This window comes from Chinchilla lanigera, unplaced genomic scaffold (genome assembly GCF_000276665.1).
Source record: "Chinchilla lanigera isolate Chin_1 unplaced genomic scaffold, ChiLan1.0 scaffold00019, whole genome shotgun sequence".
Classification (NCBI taxonomy): domain Eukaryota; kingdom Metazoa; phylum Chordata; class Mammalia; order Rodentia; family Chinchillidae; genus Chinchilla; species Chinchilla lanigera.
In genome coordinates, this window is record NW_004955420.1 from 24,911,676 (window position 1) to 24,939,160 (window position 27,485).

The 27,485-nt window shown below is 53.4% G+C and overlaps 2 protein-coding genes across 4 annotated transcripts in view; one reads left to right on the forward strand and one right to left on the reverse strand.

Moving 5' to 3' along the window:
- Positions 1-244: 244 nt before the first annotated feature.
- Positions 245-3,023, forward strand: Camp (cathelicidin antimicrobial peptide). The gene is made up of 4 exons (XM_005383402.2): positions 245-455; positions 1,195-1,302; positions 2,023-2,115; positions 2,239-3,023. Exons 1-4 carry the CDS (start codon positions 279-281, stop codon positions 2,449-2,451), a joined length of 591 nt encoding a protein of 196 aa, XP_005383459.1. The 5' UTR covers positions 245-278; the 3' UTR covers positions 2,452-3,023.
- A 2,302-nt stretch (positions 3,024-5,325) lies between these two features.
- Positions 5,326-27,485, reverse strand: part of Klhl18 (kelch-like family member 18) — a 51,712-nt gene continuing 29,552 nt past the window's right edge. For 2 of the 3 annotated variants that reach the window (XM_005383411.2, XM_005383414.2), the window contains exons 2-10: positions 27,110-27,240; positions 25,026-25,166; positions 17,246-17,444; positions 15,282-15,442; positions 14,013-14,149; positions 13,092-13,329; positions 10,727-10,831; positions 8,983-9,094; positions 5,326-8,203 (exon numbers count right to left, since the gene is read on the reverse strand). In XM_005383411.2, the coding sequence (XP_005383468.1) occupies positions 7,817-8,203; positions 8,983-9,094; positions 10,727-10,831; positions 13,092-13,329; positions 14,013-14,149; positions 15,282-15,442; positions 17,246-17,444; positions 25,026-25,166; positions 27,110-27,240 (1,611 nt within the window). In that variant the 3' untranslated portion in view covers positions 5,326-7,816. The remainder of the gene's footprint in view (positions 8,204-8,982; positions 9,095-10,726; positions 10,832-13,091; positions 13,330-14,012; positions 14,150-15,281; positions 15,443-17,245; positions 17,445-25,025; positions 25,167-27,109; positions 27,241-27,485) is intronic. The other variant, XM_005383412.2, reaches the window with a different exon arrangement.

Consider the following 27,485-nt stretch of genomic DNA (forward strand, 5'->3'; position numbering starts at 1 on the left):
CCTGGGAGAGTGGGGGAGCCCTCCTTGTGGCACAGGTGGTGACACGGGGGTCTGGCGTGAAGGGATACACGAATGTCCTGGCCCCAGCTCAGGGCCCAGGTCTGTTGCCCAAACTTCTTGGCCAATGGTGAGTTGCAACATTGGCCGACCTTGCTCTCTGGCTGAGGAAAGCAGCAGCCCACCGCAGGAAGGAGCCAGATATGTCGCCAGCAGCCCTTGGGCAAGGTGAGCTAAGACTCTAAAAGGGGCCAAGAGTGCAGCGGGTCAGAGCGGGCACAATGGCAGGGGCCTGGCGGGTACTCGTCCTGGTGCTGGGCTTGGCAGGGGTGTCCTGTGTACGCCGACCCCGGCTCAGATATGAGGACATTGTCACCAAGGCCTTGAAGGTCTACAATGATGGGCAGCAGGGGAGGCCCCTCTTCCGGCTGCTGGAAGCTATCCCGCCTCCTAGGCTGGTGAGTGTCTGGGGCTCTGGCTCAGAGGCGGGCAGCGGGGAAGCAGGTGCTGCCAGCTTTGCACCTGTGAGGGTGACCAGCAGGAGAGAGCCCGGCACAGGTGCAAAGTGCTTGATAACATTAGCCACCGTTATAACAGTTCACAGTGAGGCTGTCACAATAGTGTTTCTCAGTCAGGTGTGGTGGTGCACACCTGTCATCTCAGTACCTGGGAGGCTGAGGCAGGAGGAGCATCAAAGGTTTGAGGCCAGACTGGGCTTCATAGTGAGTTCAAGGCCAGCCTGAACTACACAGTGAGACCCTGTCTCAAAATAAAACAAAAAATAAAGCTCTTTCACCTGAAGACAAAACAAGATTGTAATCTCGGCCTGCAGCTGCCTGGCTGGAAAATAGGGGGCTTCATCCAAATATGGGGATCCAACATTTGTCAGGCCCCAGGCTTGAGGGACAGGAAGGAACTGGCCAGGTCCCACTATGCCTTTCCCTGCCCCCGTCCCCCATTCCCTCTCTGGGCAGCAGCACTTGGCAGGGATTCCCCCGCTCACAATGAAGCTGTGGAGGGGCAAAGGTGGAAAGGCCGAGCCTGCAGAGACTGGCTTCTTGCTAAAGACCAAGCACCTCCCGTCCACTCAGGCAGCCCGAGGAGCTCCTGGCCCTGGTGGGAAGCGCAGGTGGGCCCCGCAGCTCCTGGTGTGTCCGGGAGAGGGAGGTGGTCACGGACTTTCTGTTGCTTCTCTAGAACTCCACCAGCAGGGTCCCGCTGAACTTCAGGATTAGAGAGACGGTGTGCATCTCCACCCCGGAGAGACTGCAGCAGCCGGAAAACTGCGCCTTCCGGGAGGGCGGGGTGAGTTATCCCCAGCTCCCCACGAGGCCACTGAGATCCCCTTCCAGCCTCCACCGTCACTGGGCCACCTCCCCAGAGGTTTGAATGCAAACGCCTCTTGCAAAATCAGATTTTCCTTATTGCTTTTTCTTTCCATAAATTATCATCTTTATTATAAAAGCAACACACTTTAAAAATATCTATCTCCATCTCTATGTATCTGGACAGACTGACAGCTCAGGTCAACCCAATACTTGTAGCTGCCTTTCTTAAGTAAAAAAACCAAAAACTAAAGTGTGACCATAATCTACCTAGAGATAACTGTTTTTTAAAAATCAGTGAGGCACAGTGGCCCATGCCCATAATCCCAGCTATTTAGGAGGCTGAGGCAGGAGGATCAAAAGTTCAAGCCCAGCTTCAGTAATGTAGCCAGACTCAGACTTTTAAAAAAATGAAAAGCTGGAGGTGAGCTCAGTAGTTTAGCACTTGTCTAGCAAGTCCAAGGCCCTGGGTTCCATCCCCAGCCCTGAAAACAAAGCAAAACAATAAACTTAAATAATAACCAATAAAAAGGGCAGGGAGTGTAGCCCAGTGCCCTGGGTGTAAGCTCCAGGATCCCCCTCCCCCAAATCAGAAATGTTTTTTGTTTTATTCTGCGCTGGGCTCTGGCTCACACCTTGGGTCAGAGGCCGGGCTGGGGCCCTAGGTGGCCGTGCCCAGCTCCTGTCCTTGTCCCCGCAGGAGGAGCGCATCTGCACCGGCCAATTTGCCAAGGTGCGGCTGCTGCGGAGCCTGACTGTCAGCTGTGACCGGGACTGTGGGCGTGGCAGGCAGGTGAGCCCGGCCCCCCCCCCAGGGCATCCTGTGGAAAATGGAGGAGGGGACAGGGGGGTCGGTGGCCCTGGAAGGCGGCCCTGGAGTGAGGATGGGACCTGACCACCCATCCTGGCCCTACAGGCCCCCAGGCTGACACACGTTGAAGAGCCAGAGCCAGCCGAGGTTGCTGATGTTGCGGAGGTCGCTGAGGCCCCCGACCCCTCTGAGGCTCAAGAAGTAGCTGAGGCCCAAGAAGTAGCTGAGGCCCAAGAAGTAGCTGAGGCCCAAGAAGTAGCTGAGGCCCAGGAAGTAGCTGAGGCCCAGGAAGTAGCTGAGGGCCCTGAGGCCCCCTAGACACCTGAGGCAGAACCCCCTGAGGCCAAGGCCACGCTGTCGCCTGTTGTCAGGAACCTGTATGAGAACGCCAAGTACGACATCATCTCCAACATCCTGAGAAACTTCTAGGGCCAGAAGGGAGAGGAGCCTGCGTCTGGCCTGGGCCGTAGCACCTCCTGTCCTGCACTGCCCAGGGACCCCCTCTACGGTGACCCCTAAACTTCAGCCCCCCTTTGCTCACCTGCTTCCCTCCACCTGATCTGCCTGCCCTTCTGGTGTCTGTAAATCCTGTTTCTCCCGCAAGGCATGGCGGGGAAGTCACCTCCTCCAGGAAGCCCCCCTGCTTTCCCAGAGCAGAAGCGTCCTTCCTGGTCCATTCAGTCCTCACACCGCGTGGTGTCACTGCTGTGTCCCTAGTCAGCGTCCACCCACAGTGGTTCCACCAGCTGCAGCTGCACCCTATGAGGGCAGTTCCCTTGTGCAAGACCCTGAGCACCTCTGCCCAGTCACTGTGGCAGACATGTGCCCCTTGACTGTCTGGAAACCTCGAGAATCACAGGGAGGGCTGAATAAAACATCCCCGCAGTAAACGTCTGAGTGTGGCTTGAGCATTGGAGGGTGGAGTGGCTGAAGGCTGGGCGAGGAGACCAATGAGGCAGGGCCCAAGGTCAGGCCAGGAGCATGGGAGGGAACTGAGGACAGGCAGGGGAGCCCAACGTGGGGGTGTGGCCTGTCTCAGCCTCAACTGTCTTTAGTTCCTTTCTGCCCCCACCTTTATCACGGGGAACCCCGCCTTGGGACTCTGCCTCCAGGACATGTCCCTGTGGACACCCAAAATGTATCCCACACCTAGTCCCTTCCTGCAGCCCACCGGCATCAGCCACAGCAACTTCATCTACCCTAAAACCCGAGCACTGTCCTCCGCACCTGCCCTCTTCACACGTCGGGTCCCCAGCAAAGATCTGGTTCAGGTCTCTGATGTGTCCCCAGACCAAGACCAAAGCTGGCACGCTCGGTCCAGAAGGTCTCAGCTGGGGAAACAGCTGAGCTTGAAACTCCCACACCCCAGGGCCACGGTGCAGAGCCCCTGGAAGAGGGCTTTTCAGTATGGGCGTGGGGAGGAAGGCTCTCTGTCCATCCCTGAGGACAGCGTCCTTATCCAAGTATCACTTCCTGCACGGCCCCTTAGCTCTGCAAGCTGCATGCACCATTTACGGCTTTTGGGGACAAAACCAAGTGTCAAGGAAGTTGGTTCCAATTCCAGCTCAGCTCCCTCTCAAGCCCTGGGGGGTACCCAGTGCTGGGGGAGAGGAAGGAAAGGAGTTGTTCCCTGGGCTAAGTAGGGTGAGTAGAGACCTCAGACCTTCTTCCCCAGGGCAGGAAGTGATGGTCCGGCTCAAGAGGCCACTTCCTGCCTTCTACAGGATGTGCATCTCATCCACACCACACCCTACCACTCCTCGCCTGACCCCGCTACTCAAAGAGGGTGCTCCACACTCACCCAGATCTTCTGGGGCCACCAGGATCAGCCTTCCCGGCTGGACAGCTTGGGCTGGCTGAGGGACCTTTCTCAGGAAGCTCAGTAGCCAACTGTGTTGGTCAGTACCATGTCACATGGGGTCTGACACAGCAGCCTGCAGGATCAGCCACCTAGCCCTGCTACTGGAGCTACTGGGACTGCTGATCCATGGTCCACACTTTGAGTAGCAAGGCTTTAAAAGCAATGAAATTCCAGCCAGGCACGGTGGTGCCCTCAGGAGGCTGAGGCGGGAGGATTGCCTGGGCAACTCAGGGACTTAGTGAGACTGTCTCAAAATAAAAAAGGGCTGGGAATGCGGCTCAGAACAAAGGCCCTAGGCTCACTCTCCAGTGCTGAAAAAGAAAAAAACAGCTTTGGCAGGTGTAAGGGAAACAGACAAAACCTTTCAGGTCTGGGTGATATGCAAATAAGCACAGGTAGATGGTTTGTGTGGGTACAGTGGGAAATGAAGACAACGTGCTGTGCTGACCAGGGTCACTGTGAGGGGCTTCGACACAGGCAGCAGGAGAACAAGCAGGAAATCCAGTGCAAGAGTGAAAGGGAGGGCCGGGGATTTAGCTCGGTGGCACAGTGCCTGCCTGGCAAGTGTGAGATCGTGAGTTGGATTCCTGGTACCAAAAAAACCCCAAAACAGTGAAAGGGAGCGCCGTTTGCTTTAGCAAGGTGGAGCATGGCACGTACTGTATGTACTACGTGGGGGATTTAGAATGACAGAACAAGAATCTCAGCTCCTGAAACATCCAGCAAAGTCTGTGTCAAATGACAAAAGCAGGACCCAAGGTTCGCCTATTCAAGGGTCTGGTGTCAGATTCAGGACCCCTGGGCCCCAGCTCACAGCTCCTGGGCTTTTGATGTTGACATCTGGCTTTCCCCTATTTTCGCAGGAATATTCCTCCTTGTCATGTGTATTTGTATATATGAATCTATCCCATGGGTGGTACTGGGGATTGAATCTAGGGCCTTATCACGGAGCCACATCTCCAGCCCTTTTAAAATTTTGACACAGTGTCTCACTAAGTTGCTGAACTGCCCAGGGGGGCTCAAATATGGGATCAGCCTCAGCCTCCTAGTGTGCTGGGATTACAGGCATGCACCACCATGCCCAGCTTGTCCAATATACTTTCACACTGAGTTAAAGCAAAAGTGACTTGCTTCTAATTTTTAAAAGACAAATCAGAGGACTGGGAATGGTGGTGCATACCTTTAATCTCGGCCCTTGGGAGGCTGAGACAGGAGGATCACTGTGAGTCTGAGGCCAGCCTGGACTACATAAGTGAGTTCAAGGCCAGCCTGCTTTACACGTTGAGAGCCTGTCGTAAAAAAAAAAAAAAAAATCAGAAAGAGGCAAAAACTATTAGCAGTGTTCTCTTTATTTCCTTCTCTTTGGTTTAAAACAAATGACATGCGTTCTATAAATAAAGGATTTTCTGTGAAACAATAAATGGGGGGTTCCTACCTAGTCACATCTCAGGGTCAAGAGACTGGTCTCCAGCTCCCTCTGGCTGTGGTCTCAGGGGACCCCAGAAGAGAGCTATGTGTCATCCATGGAGGCAAGGTGACAAGGACAGGGAACAGCGGCGCCCAGCGGCGTTCTCTGCTCAAGCTGGGCTGCGCCTGAGACCCTGGGGCACAATGCCCTCGGACCATGCGTCACCTCCTGCCTGTGGTCCCCAGTACTGAGGCGCTCCGCAGCCGCTGCACAGAGCCGTCCAGGAACTGGCCGGGATGTTTTTGAACACAGGGTTCAGGAAACTGTTCTCAGAGCCCAGATCAAAGCTCTGGCTTCATCCTCGGAAACGCTGGCCTCAGGCTCGGAAGCCTCTCCCGCGGGAGGCAGGCCCAGGGAGGCTACCACAGGAACAGCAGGACACGGGAAAGCGCCCCACCGCCCCCGCGGTGAGAGAGGGCCAGCACCCGAGACCCGCAAGGCCCGCTTGCTCGGTGCTGCCCCAGAGTCACAAGGGAAGGACTCCCAGCGACAGGGTGAGCGCTGCTGGCTTCTCTCAGCAGGAAACAGGTCTTCCTCCTCCAAGGCTGACCCTGGAGACAAACTGAGCGGGAGTCGGCAAACTCTCAGCTCTGCGCTTGCTGAGGCTTAAAATAAAAGCATCATTTTCAAGTGCTTGTAAGAGGCCCAGCTCCTAAGCTGCAAGTAACAAGGACCTTCCCTCGGGCTCCACAGCGATCACTCATGCACACTGGTGAACCTGGTGGTCCTGGGCATGGGGAGGCAGTGCCGCCCTGTGCCCTTCTGAACAGGCTCCCCGCTGCGCCAGGCAGGCAGCGAGGGGAACCCGAAGGCCCGGTCTTGGGCAAAAAGGAACTGTGTCCTTCCCGAGTCTCTACTGGAAGAATTTATAAAAGCAGGTTTTGGCAGCAGTTGAAGGACAGCTCTACTGCCCAGTGCAATGGTAACGAAGCGTCCCCATTCCGGGTCCCGCGGTGTGACGTGCAGGTCCCATCGGGGAGCAGGGAGGAGTGTGCAGTCTCTTCATGAGGTCATGTGCCAAGAATAGAGGAAGAAATATAAAATCTGTTCTTTGCAGCAGCAAAAGATTCTTTCAGCCTTAAGTTCTTCAGACCCTAAAGGCAGATTTGCTTGGAAGTAAAGGTCCACCTTGCTGGTTGGGCGGCCAAGGGCTGCGGGGGTGTCAGACCCCTGGAATTGGCGAGTGGACGGAGGGGCGGTGGATGGCGGGGCGGGCAAGGGCAGCCTCACCCAGGCTGTGGGAGGGGGGACCCTGGTTGGGTTCTAGAGGTACAAACGGGCACTGTGCCTAGGAGCATCACAATGAGGACAGGGTGCAGGAAGGACAGATGGGCAGAGCGAGTCTGGCTGGACACGCTGTTTCCTGCTGGTCCCAAAAGGAAGGAACGGAAGAGGGAGTAGGGGCCTGCATGTGTGCTGTGGTGGCAAAGGGAGGTTCCCGGGGCACCTGGAATGCCTGCCTGAGAGAGTGGCAGTAATGCAGCTGCCTCGCCTGGCCTGCGCTAAGAAAGTCCTCTGATGGCGGGTGTGGAGACAAACCAAGAGCACCTTGCTGCAGGACCAGGCTCAGGGGCTCAGAGGGAACCCCAACTGCTTCTCAAGGCCTCAGGACCCTGGGATCCAGATGTGGGAGCAGATACCGCCATTCTGTGTCTCATGGCTTTTCCACTGAAATGTGTATTTGCCTTTAGTGTCCTTTATGTTTTCTGCCTGGAAAAAAATATTCACTTAAAAAATATTTCTCTTCCCAGTTTAAATGTTTCATTCCTTCAGTTTCTTTCAAGTATCTTTTTTCCCTTCTGTTTCTCCTGGACAAGATGGAAAGACTTTTCTGAAATCCCCAAATTAGACAAGAAGACCAGGGTCCTCCCTGCTTCCCCAGAGGCGAGGCCGGGACCCTCCTGTGCCCCACGATGGGAGTGTGCTGCGGTGGCCGCACCGGCACAGGCAGAAGAACAGTTGGCGCACACCCTTTCTCTCCAGCTGCACGCCACAACGTCCCACACGCTGGGCCCTGCGACCTCCCCACAGCAGCATGGCTGCAGATGGGTGGCTCCTGGTGTGCGGTGGGCGGGAGCCGGGCTGGGCTGGAGCCTACACGGCGCTGTGTGAACCACTGAAGCAGTTTCCTGTCCCTGGCTGTGGGCTCCGAGGGGCTTCTGTCCCAGGCTGTGCCTCTGGTCATCAGGGCAGCACAGGGAGGAGGACGTAAGCATCTGGAGAAGCCGTCCCTCTGGCGAGCTTGCGTTTCACCCCGTCTTCTGGTCCCCCACCTCTCCTGGGTGGGCTTGTCCCCGGACAGAAGTGCCTAGGTTTGTACCAGATCCCGACCCCACTGCATCCCACCCTTGGCCTTAGATGGTGAGGAGAGGGATGCAGCCCACGCCGACCCCTCCCTCGTGGCACGCCATGGGGGCCATGAACGTCCAGCGGTCCGTCTCAGGGTCATACATTTCCACGGAGCTCAGGTTCGACTGTCCGTCATAGCCACCCACTGCATAGAGGCGCCCACAGCTGGCCACGAGGGAGACCCGGCTACGGCGTGTGTGCATGGGGACGATGAGGCACCACTGGTCTGCCACAGAGCTGTACACCTCGGCGATGCTCAGGAAGCCGGAGCCGTCGTAGCCCCCGCACACGAACATCTTGCTGCCCAGGGAGGCAGCACCGTGCCGGCAGCGCTTATTCAGCAGGCCAGAGGCCGGGTGCCAGGTGGCCGTGTGGTGGTTGTAGTGCTCCACCTGCAGCAGGGAGAGGCATGGGTATGGACGTCAGAGTCAGAGTCACAGCCCGGCCCCGGGGTGACCCTGTGGGGCACGGCACGGGGCTCATAGATGGCAGACTGGGGGAGGCCTGGGGTGAGGAGCTCTGCCACTGTGTGCTCAGCTCTGATGCACTAGGGCAGTGAGGTCACCCAGGGTGACCCCTTCTGTGTGCGCCCAAGGAAACAGATGAGGGGTTTGCCAAGCAGGAACTGCTAGAGAATGGCAGAGCTGGGCTGGAGCATGGTCTCCTGGGACTGTCCAGAGTGCTTGCTCCACAGCACCAAGTGACTATTGAACCGCTACTACATGGCCCCTAAACGAATAAAATGCAAAGCAAATCTAAAAATGCAATTTCAGCCAGGTGTGGTGGCGTACGCCTATAATCCCAGCACTCAGAGGCTGAGGCAGGAGGATCACTGTGAGTTCAAGGCCAGCCTAGGTTCCATAGTGAGTTGAAGGCCAGCCTGAACTACATAATGAGACTCTGTCTTGAGATTAAAAAAAAAAAAAAAACCCAGCAAACAAATAAATTGCCTATTCGACAAACAAAATGCGATTTCAAATAACAGTGTCCAGAAGAACACAAGGGTGTGCAAATTGACCGTCGAGCTTAGAGTGGGCAGAGGTTTCAGGACTGTGGAGTGGGGTGGGCAAGAGCAACGACCCTGCCTCTTCCAGAAGCTAGGAACTGCAGAGGACACAGCACACAGCCCACCACCTCCCGGAAGGAGGTGCCGCCCTTTGCCCACACTCACGCTGCTGAAGATCTGCAGGCCGTCGTGGCCACCCGACACATAGATCCTGCCCTCGAAGATCGTGACGCCAGCGGCGCTGCGGTTTGCACTCATCGGGGTCACCACCGTCCACCTTCGGGGAAGTCAATACAGGAGCGGGTGTGAGAGTCAGCGTCCCTGTCCTCAACACAGCAGGCAGGGCTTGGTGAGCTGTGCTGCGGCCCTCGTGCCCTGGACCACCTCAATGCCTCTCCTGCCTCGGCCGTCTTCTCTGCCCACTCCGTGGGCACTCAGAGCTGCCCCTTCTCAAACTTGGCCACTCTCCTACATGCCGGCTCTCGCCTGTACTTCCTGGTCTTGTCACCTGGCTGCTTCTCCCTCATTCTCAACCTTCTTATGGTCCCCAAGTCCCGGATGGTTTGCCCCAGTCACGACTTCATCTTGTCCCCACTACAAATGCTGGTCCTGACCTCACATGGACCACGCACCACCTGCTTACAGCCGGACTGCCTGTCTGACCACCGTCGCCCTGGCCCATGCGGCCAGGGACCCGGTCCTCGCAGTGCACGTCTTGCTCTCTGGTCCTCTCGGGCTTCCCTGAACCACGCAGTACCCTGCTGCTGCTTCCTTCCACACTGTGCTCCAGCCCACAGACCCGAGCTCTGCCCCCCATTCCAAGCCCCTCTCCTGGCTGTCCCCAAAATGGGTCTCACCTCGGAAAACGGACCTGCCCCTCTACCCTTGCGTCCAAGCCAGGGAAGAGGACGATGACTCCCCACCCTGGGCCGAGAACTCAGGGCCTGGGCTACCAGGGTAGGGTGACCACCCAGCACCACTGGCCCTGACACACTGGGTGTTACCCAGACAGCCCCTGACACCGAGCTTGCTGCCCACCACGTCCTATGAGGACTAAGTGACCCAGTATTGGCTTAAAAGCATTGTGAGGAGCCCACTCAACTCATTTCTTATATTTTGTTACATAAGATGAGGATCAAATGGTAAAATGAAAATTCAGGCTAAACTTATCAGGGTTTTCCACAATGACTGCTCTACAAAAATCATCCCACATCAGGGTGCTGGGTGTTATTTAAAACACAAGGTTATGCACGGCTCTCCACAGCACAGCTGCCCCGAGCCCTCGGAAGGTTATTGCATGTGAAGAGAAGACCACGATGCTGGTGGGGCAGACAACACTTCCCATGTTTCTCTTTTTTCCAGATCATGCCCTGCTGGTTTGGGAATATGCTGTTCATCTACTTCTTGTCCCCTTTGGCCTGCATTTCAATCAAAATGGGCTGATTCATATAAGAGGTATAGACCATTAAAAAATCTTTCCCAAGTTCCTATGTAAACATTTTTTGTTGCTGTTTTGGTTTGTTTTTTGGGACAGTGTAGCCCAGGCTGGCCTTGAACTCAGAGTGATTGTCCTGCCTCAGCTTCCCAAGTGCTGGGATTTCAGGTATGTGCCACCACACCTGGCACTGACATTTTGTTTTTTTTTCCAGTACCGGGAATTGAACTCATGACCTTGCAGTTGCCAGGCAGGTGCTGTGCCTCTGAGCTAAATCCCTAGCCCCTCCGACATTTGTTTTTAAAACGTATTTAATCATTCATTCATTTAACCCAGGGTTAATAAATACCTACTATTACATATGTGCAAAGTACTGCATGACTCACGAAAGCAAGATATTCTTTACCCGAGTAAGAACCTGCAGCTCTGAGCGGGCTGTGCTTGGGATGAGCTTAGCCTGAAAGCTGTCCTTACTTGTCTGTCTCAGGCGAGTAGGTCTCCACGGAGTTGAGGGAGGAGCTGCCGTCGTAGCCCCCACAGACGTAGATCTGTCCGTCTAGCACGACGGTCCCCATGGCACTGAAACAGACAGAGCGGTCACCCCAGATGGGCCTCCGACTTCCGGGGCAGCGCTCTGCGAGGAACCAGCTGGTGGGCCGGCTCCTTCCCGAACAGACTGAACTCACAGGAATGTGACTAGGTAAAGTGTACCGTGGAGGTGACAGAAGCTGCTCAGTGCTGGCTAGCTCCCTCCCCACCGCCCCGCTCCAAGGGTCTAGTTTACCTTTGACGCCTATGTCGCATTCCTCTCGCCCCTCCGGCTCCCGAAACCTCTCAGCAGGACTCACTCTCTCCACCCCACGCTCCCAGAGTGGCTGCTGTGTAACAGTATCCACTCGCTGGATTTTCAGCTGCCGCTCACACAGCCTACGCTACCCAGGCATGGCACCCATGTTCGGGTCCTGTGGGGGGCTGGGGAGCCGCCACGCCCTAGCAAGCGGGGGTCTTCTGGAAGACCTCCACTCTGCCTGTGTGACCTCAACAGCAACATCGGCAGTGCCCTCCTGCTCTCTCTGCCACTGGCCCTGGCTTTTCCCTGTCGGGTGGCTATGAAGGTTAGCAGAGGTGTTTTCACTGCCTGCATGGCCCCCAGCCCGTATTAGTGGGTGAAGCTGCACTTGCTAAATGTGTGAGGTGTTCTGTGTTCACTATTCTCACCCACCCTGTGAGGAAGGGACAGCTGCCACCATCACAGTGTAAACCAGTCACTGGCTTGGGGACTGGGGGCTGTGCGCTCATCTCACGCTGCCTGCGGGAGGCACGTCTCAGGTGCAGGTGGCAGCAGCCCGACTCCCCTGCCCTTCCTGTGCCAAGCTCTCTAAGATCAAAGACCTGGGAGCCTGGGGCAATCATACGATGCTCTATTCTCAACAAAGCCTTAGCGGAAATCACACACTGATGCCAAGCTGCTCAATTCACTGTTGGCAAATCTGACGCTGGAGAAGACTAAAACTCCATCTGGCTGTCTCACAAACAGGAAAATAAAACACACCAGGGTGGCTCCACCCCCTCAAGTGCACATAGCAAATCAAACGAATCCACACAGCGTAACTTTCTGATACCCTCTAGCCAGCCAGAGAGCGAGGAGGCACCTGTCTTAGGCCAGGACTGTGGGAATGTGACAGATGCACTGGTCAGCTGATACTCTGCTACAAAAGGCCAAGGCGGGGCTGCGATCGAGCTCAGAGCTACAATGCCTGCCTAGACCCAGGCTCAAAACAAACGTAAGCATGCAGTCACAATCCAGGTGCTCAGCAGTGCTGTGAGAACGAATTAAGAAGTGCACAGTACTGTAGGAGACTGGTAAGTCCTGTAGGAGACTCGTAAAAGGGCAGAGGGAAGAGGAAGCACCGAGCGTGTGGACGGGAGCTCTGGGGCCAGACAGCTGCCAGGCTGTGGCCTTGAAGATGGGAGGAGACAGGTAGGGAGGAGGGAGGCACACCCGGGGAGCATCCTGGGGAGGAGCAGAGCTTCGGCACAGGTGGTTCTGTCTCCAAATGAATGTACACGGACCCTCTGTGGATCTAGACTTGCTATGCGGGCAGAGCCCTCCTGGCTCATGGCCACACGCTCACACTACTGCATGTACAGTGTGTGTGTCAGGGTCGTTTACACTTGTTGTAGAAAGGACTTCCCTGCTAGCTCTGCTTCCACACCACACTCGCTGTCATTAGACCCCCTTGTCCTTGCCAGTTATGTGATCTCACAAGCAGAGACCCTGGGGATTGTGGGCCAGACACTGAGACCACAGGACCTCAGAGCGCAAAGGCCGCTGAAGAGCAACTGGTCCAGCCGTTTTCAAATTGCTCTGGGGACTGAACCCAGGGCCTTCACCCTGAGCTACATCCCCGGGCCTTTCTATTTTTTATTTGGAGACAGTTTCACTAAGTCGAGGCTGGATGTGAAGGCCACTTTGCATTTCCTTTTACCAGTAGAGAGGTGAAATCCTCCTTCGTCTTCAGGTCTCTCCTTTCATCCCCCCTCCTTCCTGAAATCTTCCAGATGTTCCAGCCCCGGTTCTCTCCCTCTCAAATCTGTGAGGCACATCTGCTGCACACATCACGGGACAGCTCCCACATGCCCATGTCTCGACTCCCCACGCTGCTCAAAGGGCAAGGCAGCCTTTTACGTTCAGGCTGACACTGGCAGTGGTTGGTCTGGCCGTGGGACCCTCCCAGACCAAGGCTCGTGTCTGACTTTGCTATGTTCCCTGCTTGGTAAGCACGCTCTCCCTGGTGCTGTGTGTGTGCACCCAGCCTGCACGTGGCTTCCAGGATACCTTCTCTTGCTGTTCATGCTGCCCACTCGGGCCCACGTGTCTGTCTCTGGGTTGTAGGCCTCCACCGTGCTCAGCCGCCGCTGGCCGTCGTAGCCCCCAATGGCGTAGAGCAGCCCGTTCACCACGGCCACGCCCACCCGGCTGCGGGCCGTTGTCATGGGATGGCACTTTGCCCAGCGGTTGGCGATGGGGTCAAACACTTCCACCACATTCAGGGAATCACCTGCATAAAAATGTGCTACTCAAATTAAAACAAATGAGACCATTTGTTTAGATCACAGCTAGTGGGCATGGGTTACATGGAACATTTGACTTGATGCTATTAGCTCTTCCCTCAGAATGACTCAGGGCACAAAGGCCCATTAAGGAATTTCATGGCTCTGTGATTTCCTTCAAGGGAAATCAGAATCAGACAGGAGGTGCTTACTTTTCTGATAAGGTAGTTTTGCCCTATCATCAGGCACCTCACCTGGCCCTGCTGCAGGAGGCAGGCCCAGAGGGAACAGCATGTGTCCCAATGCCACCCTTCACTTACTATTGAGGGACCCTGGCCGTGGGGCTCTGTGTCCCCATCCTGTTTCATTTGTGACATCTGCAGCAGAGCTGCCAGCAAGGTTAAATGGCCAGCATGGTTCTAGAATACGCTCAGTAAACGGCCATCAGCAGTAAGGAGTGGTAAGTCTAACCCTACCCTACCACCCACCTCTCACCAACCTCGCATTAAACACAGAGCTGCTAGGGCTGCCCACCAAGGCCCCCGGGAGGGGGTGCCCGTGGGGTGTTCCTGAAAGCCTGACTGCAGCACACCGGAGCCGCCAACAGCGCACGGACCGTGAAGCACCGAAGGCAGACGCCCTCGGCACAGAACTGGGGTTCGGACTGTACCCTGTCTCGGGCTGAGTTTAGGGGGTTGCAAGATACCTGCCGAGTTGAGCCCCCCCACGGCGTAGATCAGCCCAGCGATGGACGTGCAGCAGCGAGGCCGAGTTCTGAAGGCCGGGAGGTGGGGCCGCCGCTCAGGCATGAGGTGATAGTCCTTCGCTTCGTCCACCAGGTCCCTGGAAAAACCGTACAGGGCGCTAGGACGGGAGGCATCTTCTCCTCTCCACTCACATCTGCGCTTCCGAGCCAGGCTCCTCCACCACCCCCCACGGCACGGAAAACCTGGCAGGAGAAGCCTTCGGGAAGGTTTGGTCTCAACAAACCCAGGTGATGCCGGCTATGGCTACTGAGACACGCCTGAAAGTGAAAGGGCAGGATGCGCAGGGCCCCTCCGCCGGTGTAACCAGAGAGGTCTTCTATCCGGCACAGAGCAGGCCTGGGTGCGCTGGGCTGGGGAGGCTCGGCAGGCCGGGCGCCTGTCATCCCTTGGACCTAAGCCTCCCTGCACAGGGCACTGGGGCTCACATCCTGCAGGCATCTCCTCTCACCTCCTCTGTTCCCCTGATCTCCCTGCACCAGCCGCCCTCCGCGCCACGGCCCAGGCTGTTTCTCTAAGGCCTCGGAAAGCTACCCCTTGCCAACAGCACGCTTAGCACCGCCAGCCGCACCGCCACACGCTCCTGACACGCTCCTCCACACCGCCCGCACGGGTGGGATCCCAGCCATGGGTGAGGAAAGGAGGGGAGCGCTGGACGTGTGCAGAAACGACGCTGGCAAAGGAGAAAGAACTCTCACTGCTGTGTGTGTGACACGCGGTTTGGAGGACGGCATTCTTCTCTGCTGCTTTATATTGAGCACAGTGCTCCTACTGGGCCGGCCACCATCCTCCGAGCGGGCTTGGTGCTGTCCTGTGTGAGGTCGCCATGACTGTTTCCCGGGCCCTGACTTAGTATTTACTGAGGGGTCAAGGAGCTCCAAGAAGTCCTGCTCACACCAGAGTCAGTGGCCAGTGTGGACAGGGCCAGGCAGGCAGGACAGATGCTTGTCCACCACAAGCAGCTCCGTGGTGAAGATGTTAGAACATCCGCAACTTCGGGGAGAAATGCCCCTTCAACCTCGGGGCCCCCGCCCTGCACCTCTCTGCCCCCAGTGCAAGACTTGGGTTCTTGCCACTTCCTCTCCTGTTCTGGAGACAGGGTCCCCAGTCCACGAGCCATGAACGAGGCTGACCACTCCGCTATCTGGAATAGCGGCCACGTCCAGCACCTAGGCCTTCGGCAGTGTGCCACGCGAGTCCACTCTGCTCACCTGCACTTGTGGCAGCAGCGTACCAGGTCATCCTGCTGCACTCTGTCAGACAGGAACTGGGGGCGGCAGAGAGGCAGGCGGATGTTGGACAGCAGCTCGGGCAAGCAGGGTCCCCTCTGCTCCCGGTCGTATCGGACCCAGGCCAAGGCGGCTTCGAAGACCTGCCGTGAGGAAGAGGCGGTCTGGCAGCAGCTCCCCCACCGGAAGCCGCTCCCCAGCTTCAACTCCTGCTCGTGCCTTCCTCCTGCACGCGTCCTGTGTGCCCTGCTTTTGCTCGCTTCCAGCTGCTCTACCCCAGCCCCTCGAAACCCTCAACTCTAGCCAGACTGGGCCTGTCCTGGGTTCCCACTGCCGCCCTCCTCTAGATATCTCTCCAAGCCTTTGCACCTGGACTGCTCCCCTCCCTTCCTCTAAGAGGCTTGAGATCCATGTTCTTATGGCGCTAGCCCTAAGGATGTGTCCCTCGAAAGCCCCACCGCCCTCTTCACAGCTGTCACTTAAGTGAATGTGAGCTGCCCGGGGTCACGGTAAGTAGCAGAAGAGCTGGGACAGAATGCCTGATCTTGGGGTGAGGGATGAGGCTCTTCACTCAAGCTCTCTGCTGCTGGGCTCAGGGTCCACTTGTCTACTGGTCACTAATACTCAGGGTTAGGGACTCTTCTGTGGTTAAGGAAATTAGCTGAGATCTGTCTTCTCTGTCCTTAGAGGGCCCTAGGCTTGCCCAAAGCTCACACAGCCAACAGTTTCACCCCGAGGACTATAACTGGCTTTACCAAGAGCTGTCCCCCCAACTGTCCAGCTAGGGAATTGCCCCCTTCATCTCTGACCCTGACTGCCACCTCCTTCTGAGCTCCCCACAGCTGGCCCTTGTCCTCATCTCTCCGCCAGCAGGGGTTCCATGGGTTGTTGTAAGGGTGCCCTGGGTTCCCACGCCCAGCTCCTAGCTTCCTCACTGAAATGCACCTGGAAAAGGAGGTCCAAGCTGATGAAGTCAGCTCTTTAAGTTCAGCTCGCCCCTGCTCTGCATTTGTACTGGTACGTGGCTGGCGGAGAACACACCACAGAATTGGGCCTGCTCCTTTGGAGTCTATGACTACTGCTCTGCTACCCACCCAGCCCTCTCTGTGTCCCAAGTGCTGCCCATTTACTCTGCCCCAGAGGGCTGCTCATACTCTTTTATCCCTGCAGCTCTCGCTCCCTGCTGAGAAGACAAAGCCTCTCAGAAGAGAGTATCAGTGAGACTCCAGCCCCTTGCCAGCAGGACCTGGGCGTGTGCACCTAGCTCTCCTCCTGCTGTGCGGGTGCGGATGGCTCGAGTTCCTATCCGCTGCACCCTTGTGCCCTGGACCCTGTTCCTTCTCCCTTTAGAACACTGCCCGGCAACTGTTCTCCCTTGTCTCTTGCAGGTCTAATTCCCTCATCTCTCCTGGAAGGTCTCATTGGCAGTCAAGTACACTGTATGTCCCTCACCTTACTAAAAAGAAAAAGCCCTCCGGACTTCATGCTCCCTTCTGCAACTGCCCCAGGTTCTGCTCTTCTTTAAAAAAAACTTCCTTCCAAGTTTGCCTACTGTCGCTATTTCTAGTTCATGGCAATATTATTTCTTTTTTTTTTTTTTTTTTTTTTGGTTTTTCTCCGGTACCGGGAACCGAACTCACGACCTTGCGCTTGCCAGGCAGGCGCTTTTGCCGCTGAGCTAAATCCCCAGCCCCTATGGCAATATTATTTCTAATAGGAGTTATCAGAAGTAACCCAAACACATAAGAATAAAGGAGGTGTTGATACATTCAATATCTAGACTAGAAAATATAAAAGTTTTCATGAACAACACATATAATAAAACAAACTTCACTATACGTAACAGCTGCATGCACGCCGTGGTCCTAACTGTTTAAAATTCAGTGGAAAACCACGGTGGGGAGAACGGCACCGCCGTCACTGCTCTGGTCGGTCTGCACACCAACCTGTTCCTCTGACTTCACGTTCAGCTCATCCCGGGACACGAGCTCCAGCACGTCCCCTGCCGGCAGGGCCAGGAACTCCTCCGACATGGACACCTCCACAAAGTGCTGGTGGATGAAGCTGTTGGCCGCGTCATACAGCACGGCGCACATCATCGTCTCTGCGAACTGGCGCACACCCAGGCAGTTTTTGGGGTGGAGCCTTTGGCATACAAAAAAAATTAAAGGAGGGATGAATGTTACCTCAGAGCATTCTCAGGACGGTTCGGGTGGTGCCACAGAACAAAACAGGCTCATGTTTGTCCTTGGCTTTGTTGGAAACTCCCCATGACACCAAGTGTACCCATGCGGGACTCAGCCTCTAAAAATACTACACTAAGCCAGTTTATCTGCAAAGCGTTTTGCTTCACAGGCCTGGTGCCCCACGGGTGAGGTGGGAGGAGCCTTGGGAAGTCCTGTGATGTCCCTGTGAGGAGCGGACCAAACGTGCTGGAAAACGTGCCTGCCACCTCAGCCGCTGCAGCCCCTGACTGGTGTCCAGTGCATGGTTCACCCGGTCACTAGAAAAGCACTGGGGTTGCAGAAGGAGTCTAAATCATGCAAGATATGACTTCTCAGGTTTTGTTTTGGTTTTTGGCAGGGTGTGTTGGAGGGGTGGGGGAATCTAACCCAGGGCCTTGCATATGGAAGGCAAGTGCTCTATCGCTGAGCTGCATCTCCAGCTGAGAGATGACTGAGATGATTTCCCCAACATAAGGTCCCTCACGGGCTTTTCTCTTCTCAGGATGGAAGAGGTTCTATGAACCTAACTGCTCAGGTATCTGGAAATAGCAGCAGCAGCTATCACTTATTTAGCAGCAAATACTCTACTATGTGGTATACTTTTACACACATTCTCCACAATCTTCTTTCGCCAGGACTGGGGATTGAACTCAGGGGCACTCTACTACTAAGCCACATCCTTGGCTCTTTCTATTTTTTATTTTTCAGACAGAGTCTTACTAAGTTAGCCAGGCCAGCCTTGAACTTGTGATCCTTCTGCCTCAGCTTCCGAAGTAGCTGGGATTACAGGTTACTCTCCAGAATCTTTTTAACAACCCTGCACATTGTTCTCACTTTGTAGATGGGAAACAGAGGCACAGGGCAACCAAGAAAATGTGCTCCCAGCCCCTGGACAAGCAAGTACGGTGCTGAGACTGAACCTGGCCTCTTGCACACTTCCTGTAGCACCAAGGTGAAATGGTTCTCTTAGTTCTCTTCAGGGCCAGAGTAATCCTGGTCCTGCTCCTCCCTGGGCAACCTGAGTTGGTTCCTTCAGTTCTCCCAGGCACCAGCCATTGTTTACCTGGAAAAAGATGATGACAGTGACCCGCCTCCTTGGGCTGTGGCCAGAGAGACTGAGGCAGGAGGATCGCTTGAACCCAGGGCTTGAGGCTGGCCTGGGCAACCCAGGGAGACCTGTCTCTAAAATTAAAAGATGAAAAAAAGAAGAAAGACTGTAGGCAGACACGCTCAGCATGGTGCCTGGTACAAAGTTGGCTATTGGTTTCATTTCTATTACAGCTGTTGCCCTCAATTCCAGATGAATGTACAGGCTCGGACATCCTGGTGACAGCAGCGGGCTCTGGGGGATGGATCTTTTCTGACTCTACTCTGTGAGGATGAACTGCCCTCATTACAATGATTCCCTTCTCTCTTCTTCTCTCAGGGTGACTTGAAGGTTATGGGCAGGTATACTGAGCAAGAATCACCCATGTCCCGCAGCAGCTGACCTGTCACCGAAAGGACACACAGTACCTCAGGTACCTATCATTCCTAATAGCTCCACCCCACTGCTTTGGAAACTTAAATGATTCCTAAAGGCTGAGGAAACAAGAGCTGGGCGCGGCACACAGCATAGCCAGTGGGGAACCAGGCCCAGGGTCATCTGTTTAGAGGCACTTTTCTCCGAAAGTACTCATGGTGGCTGAACCAGAGCTGATAGAGCACTTTACAAAAGTAAGCAGCTATGAGGCCCAACCTGCCCTGGGTCCCGCCATCTGCTACCCAGGGCACAGGATTCAAGGGCCAAGCACTGGGAGAGCACAGAGTCCAAAGATGAGGGGAAGGGTGATCCGGGAGCTACCGGCATTTCCTGCCACCTTCTCAGCTCAGGTTGGGACGCCTGTTCCTCACCCTCAGCAGGCTTGACAGGGTACTGAGCATCGAACACATCTTAACTGAGCTGAGTTACCATACCCAAGAGGATGGGCGGGGGGAAGCCTGATTGGGGGACACTGCTGGGGAGGGAAGCAGGAAGGAAAAGAAATCTAACAGGGAAATGGAGCCCCACATTTTCCATTAGCTACTTCCCAACCCTCTTCCTTGCTGACGCAGCTCAACTTTCTCAGCAAGGAGGCTGCACAAGATGTGACACTTACTGGAGGCAGGAAGCAGTGGCGTGAAGCAAGTGTGCTGGCTTGCTTCATCGATGCACTCACATTACAACCCAGCTCTGACGGAGGGGCGGGCGCAGCTCAGTATGCCCAGGGCACACAAGCCCCTGGGCTCCATCCCGAGCACCATTAAAAACAAAACACATCAACTGAGCTCTGAGAGAAAAGTTTCAGAAAAGAACTCTCATGTTCACCTAAATCAAGGAGGCCCAGGTATCTGAGAAAAGGACCACACAAGACAAAAATCAGCTGTAGCCTTGGGGAGAAAGCAGGGAACTGAAGCTCCCACAGGCTGAGGCCCCAGCTGTCTGCAGCACACTCTTCTCTCCACCCTGGCTAGGATGCTGACAACCAGACCTTCTAACCGCAGAGCCCAGGTGCTCCTTCTCAGGGCCATGAGGAAGAGGGGAACTGGAGGGCCCTGTGTCACTCTACAGCCAGGCCCAGGGAGAGCCACCCAAGGAACAGAGGTGGGGACAGTAACTACTGGAGAGAAAACAGGACGCAGGCCACGCCTCTGGGGCCTGTGGCAGGGATGATTCAGGAATGAGGTATGTGCCTAAGTCTCTGAAGGTGCTGCTGAATGAAAAAAAATGCCACGGACAGACTCAGGACACCAGCCTTCATGTGTAACTATAAAATATTGCTGTGGCATGTAAAATCTGCACTGGTCTATAATCACTCACTGCCCAGCATCTTTTGGAGCCTGAATCCAGCGACAGTGGTGACGCCAAAGGTCCCTAGGGGGAGCTGTTGCCCTCTGATGAGGGTGTGAGGATGGCCAACTTAATAGTGGGAGCATCTACTTGTCAGAAAGTCTTTCTCCAAGTCCCAAGGGAACGAAGGGATGAAGCAGTCTGTCTGTGAACTCTCCAGGCATAAGCCTAGGTGCAGTGGTCCCATCCCTTACTTTTCTACTGTAAATTTGTACTTTAGCATTATAGCAGCCAGTGTGTGTTTAGCCACTTGGTACGATGAATGGCAAGGACTGTGCACCTGTGCAAAAGTGGTAAATGGGATTTAGACAGGCTTTTATGAGCCAGCTAACTGGTCTTGTGTATGTTTAGCCGAGCATCACAGAGGGTCCAACAGACCCACATCTCTCCAGGATTTGTTCTAAAAAATTTTTTTCTTTTGATTTTTCTGGTAGAAATAGCCCAATTCAGTATAATAGAACATGAAAAACCATATTTGCAAATTTTAGAGAAGGTCAAAAGTGAATCATCAGTTATTCATACAAGGATGATAAAGATGATCCATTATGGTAAAATACATGCTTTCATAACAGAAGAGTGGTGTGGGTGCGTAATGTGATGATGATGACTTTGACAGTGGCCATGTGAGCCAAAGTTCCTATGACAGTGAAATGCACCAAGAACTGACTGATACAGACACAGGGAATGCAGACTTCCTTCATTCAGATGACCAAAGCACCAGCAAGGTGAGTACCTAGTTTACTAGTTGAAATGTTGCAAAATGGCCACACAATGAAATGGAAGATCCACTGTGAGAACTAGGTGCAGAAATACAGTGAGGGTCTTGGCAGGGGTGAAATGTATTGGACAGAATGCAGCACTGCCGTTCAATGTTAGAAACCGTCACAGATGAAACGCTACAATACGCTGTGAAAGGCTGAAATGCAAGTAGAACATTCTGTATATACCAGCAGCCATACTAAAAAATGTATTTATCATGACACCTCACTAACTGAACTGAAAGCATTCATAGGTCTGCTGTATTTAGCATAGATTTCTCATGGTGATCACAGGAATCAAAAGACTTCCGGAAAAGTAATGGATCAAAATATGGTATAAAATTTATGTCCTTGCAGATGCAAAGACTTACTAAGCTTTCAAGTTAGACATTTATCCTGGAGCTCAGCCATCAGGCCCTCACTTGTATAGATATAAACTGAATGAACGATGGCTGTGAACAGACTTGTCGCTCCCATCTCCCAAACTAACGGCAACGTGACATTCGACAACTGCTTTACCGGTTTCCAACTGATGTGACATTTGCTAACAGAGCGCAAACTGACCAGCGCAGGAGCTGCAGGTAGCAACGAAGCAGAAATTCCAAATGAAATGTTGCGATTTCAAAACTGAGAATTGTACATGACAATCTTTGGATTTTAGAAAGATATAACATTGGCCTCAAATGCGGCAAAAAAAAGCAAACTGGCACTGCTGATGTCAACATTTCAGCACGCTGGAAACACTGACAGGGAAACAGCGACAGAAAGGAAGCCTGAGGAGCCAGAATGGAAGACAAGATACCTTACAGATGGAGGGGTGGTACTTGCTTTGGGCCAGATCTCAAGACTAAAGATTAAACAAACACACCCTCTTACCTCCCTAGGGATGGACATCAGGGATTGATATTCATTCTAAATAGGTAGCAATCACCTTGAAGAGTCCCTGACCCAACCCCTTACAGGAAAAGCGCCTGTTCTGTATTCATGCCCGCTTGTTACGTGACTTGCTTCCCCATTTGATCCCAAGTTAATCAGTTTTACCTGAACAATTCTTATTGGCTGACCATAGTTTTGTCCATTTTCCCCCTACCTTGGACCCACCTCACCTCGTGGTTTTGCTCTATAAAAGTCCCTAGAAAAGACAGAGTCTTGGGTAACCCACTCAGACCCCCCTTCTGTCCCTCTCTTGGACAGAAGCTTTCTTTTCTTTCCCCCAATAAATATATTCTGCTCTTAAAAAAGAAAAGAAAAGAAAAGAAGCCTGACATGGAAACTTTCAACAACAAAACCGAACGAACATGGAGGAGATGTTGATGAGTTACGCAGCAGCTATGATGCCACTTCAACACAAACACTGGCCAATGGTTGTGTTTTACTCAATCCTACACATGTCTGGAATAAAGTTTGCTAGTTTACAAAGAAAATAACAAGTGCAAAATATCACAGAGAAATGTTCTTAGAGGAGTGGGACTGGAGCTCCTAAGAGATCATTTACAACACAGGAAAAACAAGATGTTTCTGCCCAGGGAACTACACCAAAAACTGAGTACACCGGCGAGCTGGCAGGTGAGCAGGCAGACGCAGCATCACAAAGACCTACTAGGACAACGGGAAAACAATAAAACAGCTGCGCTCTACAGGAAAACAAAACTTCTGTGCTATCAGTGTAAGCGATACTTGTGTATGGAACATGTAGTTGTCACATGTGAAGACCGCCTTGGGTGTGACAGTTGAAGCAAAGCTTATTTCTGTGGCAGGTTTTTTTCCATTGTAGTTCATGTGGCTTTTTATTTTTGACGTTCTCTTTGAGGTTTTGTAAGCAAGTAAACAGCTGACGTGAAAATGCTCATGTCTGTTCTACGCACTCACTACATATATGATACTATATTTTATTGACACCTTATTTCCCTGCTAAATGCATGTTGTACAATACAGTAGGAAGCTCCTGACAAAACAGGAAGAGAAGAGAGGCGACAAGACTGTCACATAAAAAAGGAAAGGTGAGCACATGTGCTGTCAGTGTAAGTGAGACGTGTGCATGGAACATGCAGTTGTCATGTGTGAAGAAGACTGCCTCGGGTGCGGCGGTTGAAGCAAAGCTTATTTTTGGGGTGAGTTCTATTGGTTCTATTTTCATTGTAGTTCACAGAGAAGTTTATTTCTGATGTTATCTTTTAGGTTTTGTAAGGAAGTACACAGCTAATGTAAAAATGCTGATGTCTGCTCTAAATGCACAATATATATTAAAAATTTAATAATTTATTTGATATTTTATGTTCTTGTTAACTACACACCACCTAATATAGTAAGAACCTCCTGACAAGAAGAGTAGGACCACTGAGATGTCAGGTATGTCCTACAAAAAGGCCAGGAAAGCAAAAGACATGTGCTGTCAGTGTAAGTGATGTGTGTGTATGGAACGTACTGTTGTCAGGTGTGCAGACTACCTTAGGTGTGATAACTGAAGTAAAGATTATTTTTTCGTAGCGTGCTATTGGTATTTTCATTGTAGTTCATACGGGAATTTATACCTGATGTTCTTTTTTAGACTTTGCACACCAAAAACCAGTCGATGCTGAAAATTTTCATTCTTTTTTTATAAGCAATAAATATTAAAAACTCAAGACTATTTTTGTGATGTTTTTTCCTGACATGTACTCGTTAATATAATAAAACTCATACAACTAACATTAATAATTCACCAACAGAAATATTCTAAAGAATAAGCATGGGTCTGACACGTCCATATTTATGCACCTTGGTGATAAAAATTAGTCTTATGCTCCAAGGGCTACACCTGTGGACGAGTAGGAGAGGACAGTGTGTGCCCCACGCATGCTCACAGGTGCCCATCCAGCCTGCCCCAGAAGCATCCTAATGCAGGTGTAGGTGACACTGTCACTACAAGGCTTCCGTCTGCAAAACTGGACACGGGACCTGCCCTCAAGACGAAGCCACACGCCCTGCACCCGGCAGATGAACGCCCATGTTCAAGGCCCTGCCTCCACGGTGCTTAGGACCAGCTCCCCGCCCAGCAATGCTCATGATGCCTGTGCAGTGCTGCGGGCAGAAATGGGGCAGCAGGTGGGCCCCCCAGAGAGCAGCTAAGTGTGTGGGACCAGAATACAGGCTGGGGCTCATGAGGGCACAGTTGATCTAGAGAAGGCTCGGGCCAGGGCCTGGCAACCACAGGAGGCCAGGTGGAGGCCGGGCCTGGAGAGCCCTGCACACCGAGGTGCCATCCGGTTTCTCTGGGGCCGTGAGTGCCCTGGCACTGGCCTCCTCCCCAGGCCTCTGCTGGTGAATCAGCCTGTAGCCATGACAAAGAGCTCTGTCTCTTGACAGGGAGGACGGGAGAGGGGCCTTCTTATCTCTTACTCAGTAGGTCACAGAGAGCCACAAAGCCCCCTTCACGCCCTGGGAACAGGTAAGGGCATCACAGGTAGCCCTGGGCCCAAGGAGCCCCGAGGGCTCCAGTGGGCAGGGGACGGGGAGTTCCAGGGTGGCCTCTTCCAGAAAGGCCAGGTATGCAAAGTAGGGTCAGGAAATTCGGGTAGAAACTGAGATGGCTAGGGAACAGTTAGGAAACATAGGCTAAATCAGGTTGGTACAAAATCTGTGGCTGGTCAGACTGGAGCTGGGAGATCAGAAAAGGGACTCGTCACCCCAAGGCCAAGGGCAGGCAGGGCGACACGTTGTATGAAAGGCTCACTCCCAAAGGTGGGCGCTGCCTGGTACTGACTTCAAGAAATGTCACCTCTGCCCAGGAAGCTTCCTCGAGCAGCACCGCCCTCATAAAACCCAGGCACGTCAGGGACCCGGCCAACTGGCAGGGCCTGCAGAACGCACGGAGCAGCGACGCATGTCACCTCACCGTTCTCGGAGGAACGTGCAGCAGGCATCTTTGATGCTTTGCAGCTGCAGGAAGCTCGCCCCCATCAGCAGTGACTGCACGTTCTGCTGGTCAATGGCCAGGTTGCCGTTGTAGGCGAAGTTGATGAGCGCCTCCAGGGCACTGCAAGAAAAGGGACCTCATGAGAAGCTCTGCAGAGGTGTGGGGTCCTCACCCAGCCCCCAGTACTACCTGAGGAGAGGTGGGCCGGGCTCCGAAGCCACGCGGCCCGCGTCCTCTGAGGATCTGTCTACGTGACATAACCGCCCTCCCACTCCCAAGCTGTCTTCACTGCCCCAATAATTTTATGCCAGAAAATTCTGAAAAAGAAATCCATCAGCCACAAACTCACTACTGAACAGGTCATGGGGGTCCTTCTGGGGGGTTCATTTTTTGTTTCTGTTCACCTGCACGTGTAAATGAGATGGGTGTGATCATAAAACACTTATCAAGCCAACACTTATGAAGCTGCTACGCTGGCTTCACGTTTGCTGTCCTTGGTGGCTGCTGTATATTTCAGCATGGAACTATGTTATAATTTACTGCCCTATCAGCAGGCATCTAGCTACATCCATCTTTTACCACTTAACACTTTGGGATTATTATTGCTTTGGGGTAAATTACTATCAGGAGACTACAAATGGCTTCCAGTTCATGCAGAGACTGAAATCTGAATCCCAGCCATAGAGCTGTATGAGTTGGCCCTCTGCACCTGTCTGACCTCATTATATCCACTCTTTTCTTTCCTTGCTCTAGTCTGCACACATTTACACCTCAGGGCCTTTGCACTGGCTGCTCCCTCTGTTTGGAGGGCTTTCCTAAGAGAAGGCTCACTTCCTCACATCAACTAAGGTCTCGCCTCAAGTGCCACCTCCCCAAGCACCCTGAGACCCTGTGCACACAGACCCCTCCTTTGCTCATAGGCCTTCACCCTGCTTTATTATTCTCTCCCAACTGTACCAGCCATGTATTTGCCTCGAGCCTGCACAACCCTGATGATGAGTCCACCTCTCTTAAGTGAAGCACCTGGACACATGTGGAGACCAGCACGGCTTTCAGACCTTGAAAGGGCACACAACTGCCCCAGGCCGCACGGCTGAGCCTCTCCTTCCAGGAGCTGACCTAAGATTTCAGCCTTGTGGTGCTGCACACCTTCTCTGCACGTGGGGCGGATCCCCTTGAGGGCCTGGAGGGGATCCCAGTCTCCCGGCTCCTGCCCCTAGGTTTGCTGCCAGGAGGTTGGGAGGTCAGATAGCAAATGAATGCGAGCTACTGGGACAGCCTGGGGCTTGACCTCTCTATCAAAGAAACACAAATGCTGCCACATTCTAGACCTGTACTGTGGATATGAACCTCAGCCTCCGTTCCTGGCAAATATTTAGTGTTAAATTTAAATGAGATAAAACTGAAGTTTTTCAGTCCCACTAGTCACCTTTCAAGTGCCCCGCAGCAGCCATCTGTGGCGGGGGGCTGCTGTTCCCAAAGTGCAAATGGAATTTTCCACTGATGCAGAATGGAAAGCACTATTCCAGACAAGAAGGAATGTGAACATAGACACTGATTAGAATGATTTCGCCACTAGGACAGCTGGTTCAGAGAAGCCCAGCGAATAATGTGCTACTGCTCTGCCTCAGTGTAAAAAGACATCCTGGATGCTAGGTGCTACTAAACATGTTATTCTAATAGTAAGGTGAAAAAACTGTCAAAACTCCCTTCATAGCCAGGCATGGCCAGGCACACCTGCAATCCCAACGCTCTAGGAGACTGACGCAGGATTGCCAAGTTTGAGTCCAGCTCAGGGAAGTTAGCGAGAGTTTGTCTCAAAGTAAAAAAATTATAAAGGCCTGGGGATATAGTTAGTGTGAAAGCCCTGAGTTCAATCCCTAGCACTGCGAAAACAAAAGTCAACTCCTCTCCTTCTAACCCTGTCTTAGGTTGCTGGCTGAGGTTCTAATCCTTTCCCAACCACCGTCTCCTTGTGCAGAGCCATTAGGCCCTCAAGTGGCCCCGAGCACAGCCAAAGCTGCCCCGGAAGGTGGCGCGGGACACCCTCAGGATGTACGCACCTTGGGTCCATCCCCTGCATGACAATCTCGTCCTGCTTGCACTCCATCATGTCATTGGTAAACATGGCGTGGAAGTACGGGATGGACGCTGCTAGGACGATCCGGTGAGCACTGAACTTGTGGTCCCCAATCTGTGGGCAAAGTGAGATAGAAAGACAGACGTTGAGGAATGTGAACAGAAAGACCCTGTCTGCGCCTCCCCTCTGTCACTGCAGTGACACTATGGCCTCCCAGTGCTACACCAAAGCTCAGCCCCAACAGACCGGCTCTGGGAGGACAATGGAAACGGTACATTTTACTGAGGGGTTCTGGAAGCCCGAATGCCTGCTTGAGTGGTGGTTTTTGTTTTGTTTTTTTTTTGTTGTTGTTTGTTTTT

What these genes read in the sequence shown, in the direction of transcription:
- Camp (XM_005383402.2), top strand. Translation starts at nt 279, where the DNA reads ATGGCAGGGGCCTGGCGGGTACTCGTCCTGGTGCTGGGCTTGGCAGGG. An exon ending in CTATCCCGCCTCCTAGGCTG is followed by an intron (nt 456 to 1,194) that starts GTGAGTGTCTGG and finishes TTGCTTCTCTAG; the next exon opens with AACTCCACCAGCAGGGTCCC. An exon ending in ACTGTGGGCGTGGCAGGCAG is followed by an intron (nt 2,116 to 2,238) that starts GTGAGCCCGGCC and finishes CTGGCCCTACAG; the next exon opens with GCCCCCAGGCTGACACACGT.